At 36.0% G+C, this 6,000-nt stretch overlaps 1 protein-coding gene across 1 annotated transcript in view; it reads right to left on the bottom strand.

Annotated features, from left to right (window-relative positions):
* Positions 1–6,000, bottom strand: part of dnajc17 (DnaJ (Hsp40) homolog, subfamily C, member 17) — a 64,066-nt gene that overhangs the window by 56,232 nt on the left and 1,834 nt on the right. Inside the window, exon 2 of the mRNA XM_051722954.1 lies at positions 4,868–4,937. Coding sequence (XP_051578914.1) covers positions 4,868–4,937 — 70 coding nt within the window. The remainder of the gene's footprint in view (positions 1–4,867; positions 4,938–6,000) is intronic.

Here is a 6,000-nt window from a genome sequence, read left to right as displayed (position 1 = left end):
AGTCTCTCTCATTTTCTATCTATACTTCTATCGCTGTTATTGTTGTCATCATCATATTTTATTATTACTATTACTTTTTCTCTAATTACCCTCTTTTGTTTGATTTATTTAGTTTAGTTTTATTTATTCTCTTCTTTCTTTTGGAAGAGAGAGAATCACAAGAGCACATTTCCAACAGGTCTGTCGACCAAGAACAGGTTGGCTGAGATAAGACACCTGGCTGAAACCTCAGGATCACCACTGGTGGATCCCCCACTTTAATATCCAAGCACGTGCGGCAGAGACGCGAGCCGGTCATGCCGGTGTTCTGGAAGGGTTTTGTTTTGTTTTGTTTTAAGATCTTTAGCCATTCGAGTCCTCTCTCCCTAACATGCGCTCATCTACAAACACTCTTTATAGATAAGCATGTTTTTTGTTTTTTTTAAAGAGACAGTACCGGTTTTAGCACATGTTCAACAAATCAATGTAAATACCAGTAAATAGTAAAAATTATGCAATTAAAAAACTGTAAAAAAAATGTTTTAAATGTAACAAGAAATAATATATAAAATATCTTATTTATTGATTAAATACATGGATTTGTTTATTTTTTAAATGTGACCAAAATGATGAAAAACTAATAAAATATAATTAGTTAAATATTTTCGTAATGTACCTAGTTAGAAGGTCTCAGCATTATTATTATTTCATATGTGAGCACAAGGAACATTATAACTGAAATATACCTATATGAATCGATATCGATAGCTTGTGAATTGAAATCGAAAAATCTGTATCAACATCCAGCCCTAAAATAATTTCATTAAAAAAAAAATTTTAAAAATGTTTTAATGATTGTTTATTTCAAGTAACTAATGAGCATTTACAACGTACTATATATATAATAAAATATATATACATAAAAATATATATAAAACTAAAAAGTATTAAATGAAATAAAATGATAAAAATACAATTTAATACAAAAATAATTTCGTAAAAATGATTTTATATTTAAAGTAATTAATTAACATATAAAACATACTTATATAAACATTACAATTAAAAACTATAAACAAAAAAAAAAACATGACAAAAAATAATTTGATAAAAAAATCTTTTCCTTTTTTTTTTTTTTAAGTAATTAATTCATGTTTACAATGTACACACACACACACACACACACACACACACATTTATATTAGTAAAAAAAAATTATAAATAACGCTGTGTATCAAAAACTAAATCTAAAATGAATTTGTGGTCCTTTTCTGTGTATTTTAGTTTAGTTTCAGTCCAGTTATGCTCATTTTTATATTTACTTCAGTTATTCAAAAATAACACTGGGAACGCCAGTCGTCCGCACGCAAGGGGGTTTCAAAAGTAGCGTGACCTTCGCCGCACCCCCTGTGCAGGCGCAAGTCTCGCAGCCCCTCTCGTGTGAGCTGGTAAATGGCCACATGCGAGTCTGCATATTCTGCAATCGTCTCCACTTTCATTTTGGGAAAGTGACGCCGGTCCGTACACCATTATCCTTTGGTTCCCATTTTTGACTTAATCAAGAACTGTTGCAGGCATCCGGAGACCACAGGGAACAGAACACCCCTCCAAAACACACCATGATCTTCCGAGGTGCATGTCCTAGATTTTCCCCATACAGATTTGAATTTCCCAGCATTGGTTATGCACATGTTCTGGGTAAATGGGGGGTATAAGAGAACACACATGCAGGAGTTTGTACAATCTGCCAACTGCTGAAGCTCGGAGCGTTTCTGCAACGTTTGCTGCATCAAGTGTTTACCAGTTTAATCTATGAATTCAAAGGCAATTTGTTACATTTTTTTGGGATGTTAAAATACTTTCAATGATCTCAGTTTTATGTGTAGAGACAACTATAATTAAGCCATTCCTTGGTTGATTTCCCAAAAGAGTGTGAACAAACACTGTGGCACTTTTGACATTAGGCCAGTAACATACTATACACAAGTACGTAAACACAGACGTAAACATTTGGCCAACAAATTGCTTGCGTGCGGTCCCGTTCTTGCGTTACTCTGGCAGTAAAACAATTTCGATTCGTCCCTTGTTTATTATAAATCTGGGTCACTTACAATGGAAGTCAATGGGGTCAATCTGTAAACATTAAAATACTCACTGTTTCAAAAGTATAGACACAAGACATAAACAATATGTGTGTTAACATGATTTTACTGTGATAATATCACTTACTAACCACATCTGTGTGAAGTTAGTAACATGACTAGTAATAGCGATGAAAAATAAACTACCACTGTTTTTTGGGAAAAGAAACCTTCCTCGACTAACATTATAAGTGGATTTCTTTATGTGTAAATGTAGTAGGCTAAGTTTTATCTTTAAATATATAAAATGAAAACTAAACGATAAAGAAGTGAATTGTAAAGAATTAAGATTCTGATTCCTCTTAGCGACTCCGGTTCCTTAACGGTTCCATGAACGATTCATATAGTACTTTTGAGGAAGAATGATTTCGGCCTTTTTTCCAAATGATACGAGATCACTTCAGATTACATTTTTGATTCACTAAAACGAACAGTCTCATAAGAGTCATTTGTTCAGAAATCAATCGACATGCTGGTCGTGTGCTGTGTTTTGAGCTGTAGAATCAAAAGAACCGACTCACTAGATTCATTAGTTCAGGAATCAGATTACGTTGGTCGTACTGGATGTTTCAGGCTGTACATTCAAAAGAACCAACTCATTAGATTCATTAGTTCAGGAATCAGATTACGTTGGTCGTACTGGATGTTTCAGGCTGTAGATTCAAAAGAACCGACTCATTAGATTCATTAGTTGGGGAATCAGATTACGTTGGTCGTACTGGATGTTTCAGGTTGTAGATTCAAAAGAACCGACTCATTAGATTCATTAGTTCAGGAATCAGATTACGTTGGTCGTACTGTATGTTTCAGGCTGTAGATTCAAAAGAACCGACTCATTAGATTCATTAGATGGGGAATCAGATTACGTTGGTCATACTGGATGTTTCAGGTTGGAGATTCAAAAGAACCGACTCATTAGATTCATTAGTTCAGGAATCAGATTACGTTGGTCATACTGGATGTTTCAGGTTGGAGATTCAAAAGAACCGACTCATTAGATTCATTAGTTCAGGAATCAGATTATGTTGGTCGTACTGTATGTTTCAGGTTGTAGATTCAAAAGAAAAGACTCATTAGATTCATTAGTTCAGTTGGTCGTACTGTATGTTGCAGGTTGTAGATTCAAAAGAACCGACTCATTAGATTCATTAGTTCAGGAATCAGATTACGTTGGTCGTACTGTATGTTTCAGGTTGTAGATTCAAAAGAACCGACTCATTAGATTCGTTAGTTCAGGAATCGGATTACGTTGGTCGTACTGTATGTTTCTGGTTGTAGATTCAAAAGAACCGACTCATTAGATTCATTAGTTCAGGAATCAGATTACGTTGGTCGTACTGTATGTTTCAGGTTGTAGATTCAAAAGAACTGACTCATTAGATTCATTAGTTCAGTTGGTCGTACTGTATGTTGCAGGTTGTAGATTCAAAAGAACCGACTCATTAGATTCATTAGTTCAGGAATCAGATTACGTTGGTCATACTGTATGTTTCAGGCTGTAGATTCAAAAGAACCGACTCTTTAGATTCATTAGTTCAGGAATCAGATTATGTTGGTTGCACTGTATGTTTCAGGTTGTAGATTCAAAAGAACCGACTCATTAGATTCATTAGTTCAGGAATCAGATTATGTTGGTTGCACTGTATGTTTCAGGTTGTAGATTCAAAAGAACCGACTCATTAGATTCATTCGTTCGGGAATCAGACTACGTTGGTCATACTGTATGTTTCAGGTTGTAGATTCAAAAGAACCGACTCTTTAGATTCATTAGTTCGGGAATCAGATTACGTTGGTCGTACTGTATGTTTCAGGTTGTAGATTCAAAAGAACCGACTCTTTAGATTCATTAGTTCGGGAATCAGATTACGTTGGTCGTACTCTATGTTTAAGGTTGTAGATTCAAAAGAACCGACTCATTAGATTCATTAGTTCGGGAATCAGGCTACATTGGTCACACTGTATGTTTCAGGTTGCAGATTCAAAAGAACCGACTCATTATATTCATTAGTTCAGGAATCAGATTATGTTGGTCGTACTGTATGTTTCAGGCTGTAGATTCAAAAGAACCGACTCATTAGATTCATTAGTTCAGGAATCAGATTACGTTGGTCGTACTATATGTTTCAGGCTGTAGATTCAAAAGAACCGACTCATTAGATTCATTAGTTCAGGAATCAGATTACGTTGGTCGTACTATATGTTTCAGGCTGTAGATTCAAAAGAACCGACTCTTTAGATTCATTAGTTCAGGAATCAGATTACGTTGGTCGTACTATATGTTTCAGGCTGTAGATTCAAAAGAACCGACTCTTTAGATTCATTAGTTCAGGAATCAGATTACGTTGGTCGTACTATATGTTTCAGGCTGTAGATTCAAAAGAACCGACTCATTAGATTCATTAGTTCAGGAATCAGATTACGTTGGTCGTACTATATGTTTCAGGCTGTAGATTCAAAAGAACCGACTCTTTAGATTCATTAGTTCAGGAATCAGATTACGTTGGTCGTACTATATGTTTCAGGCTGTAGATTCAAAAGAACCGACTCTTTAGATTCATTAGTTCAGGAATCAGATTACGTAGGTTGCACTCTATGTTTAAGGTTGTAGATTCAGTAGTGTCGTAGCGCTGCTTGAAACACTGTCAGAATATTTTATTAGTGTTCTTAAAATTGCACGTTCGAGAATCATTAAGTCGTGAAAACCATTCAGTTTTCGCTCCCCAGCCCTTCTAAACTACAGTACTCACCAGCTTTGGGATTGTCTGGGTTTTTATCAGGGTGGCATGACAACGCTCTCTGTCTGTACGCTTTCTTGATCTGTAAAAGAGAGAAAATAAGAATCAAACTTCAGAAGAATTTCACTGCGGTTCTACTGTGGTATCTTGCTATCTCTGCACACTATATTCATCTCATCTTGTTATCAGAAACACTTTTTTGATGTTTGGCCCAAGCCACTGTGCACTTCTTTGCATTTAATGTCATGATTAAACTTCATATTCTCTGTTGATTTTGTTATTGCACAAGAAAGTTATTATTCAAAAAGTTTTACATAACCCAAGGCACAGCAAAGCAGAACGCACAGTTTCCTGGAAAGCATAAACCATCCGGAGATGTTTTATAACAATAGATGGCGGTCACATCCACCGCAACCCCGAAACCCCACGAGACATCCGACCCAAATACCCCTCTTAAATCAAAGTGCACATTAATGTCAAACTGCACACGCATCAATGCACGTCTGTACATGTGAAAAACACGCAAGTGTCCAATACTAGAACAAGAGCCACTTAAAACACACTACTGCCAACAAATCTCAGACATGACTTGCACTGTCAAAAAAAAAAAAACATGCAGTTATTTGGTCTCAGGACTGTTTGAGAATGTGAACCGCACATCTCATTTTGGGTCATCCTGGCTGAGTTTTTTTTTTTTTTTATCAGACTGCTTCTATCGCTGCTGACAGCGTCTCACGGGACACTTTGGCATCATCTCAATGAGACTTCAGTCCACAAAAAGCAAGGCCTGATTCACTGCGGTCTGCAAGCACATTCTTACCCACTTATCCTCCAGACACGGACCAACAGATGGCTCTTTAAAGGCATAATTTATCCAAAAATGTACAGTCAGTCATCGTTTACTCACCCTAAAGTTGACTCAACCCGTTAAGACTTGCGTGGAACACAAAAAGATGAAGTTATGCAGTATGTCAGTCTCAGTCACCATTCACTTGCATTGCATCTTGTTTCTACACAATGAAAGTCAATGGTGACTGATATTGAACATTCTGATTAACATCTCATTTTGTGTTCCATGGAGTAAAAAAAGTCATACAGGTTTAGAACAACATGAGGGTGAGGAAAGAATGACAGAATTTTCATTT

This window comes from Myxocyprinus asiaticus, chromosome 17 (genome assembly GCF_019703515.2).
Source record: "Myxocyprinus asiaticus isolate MX2 ecotype Aquarium Trade chromosome 17, UBuf_Myxa_2, whole genome shotgun sequence".
NCBI lineage: Eukaryota > Metazoa > Chordata > Actinopteri > Cypriniformes > Catostomidae > Myxocyprinus > Myxocyprinus asiaticus.
Note: the sequence above shows the minus strand (reverse complement) of the source record. Positions and strands in the feature narration are given on the sequence as shown.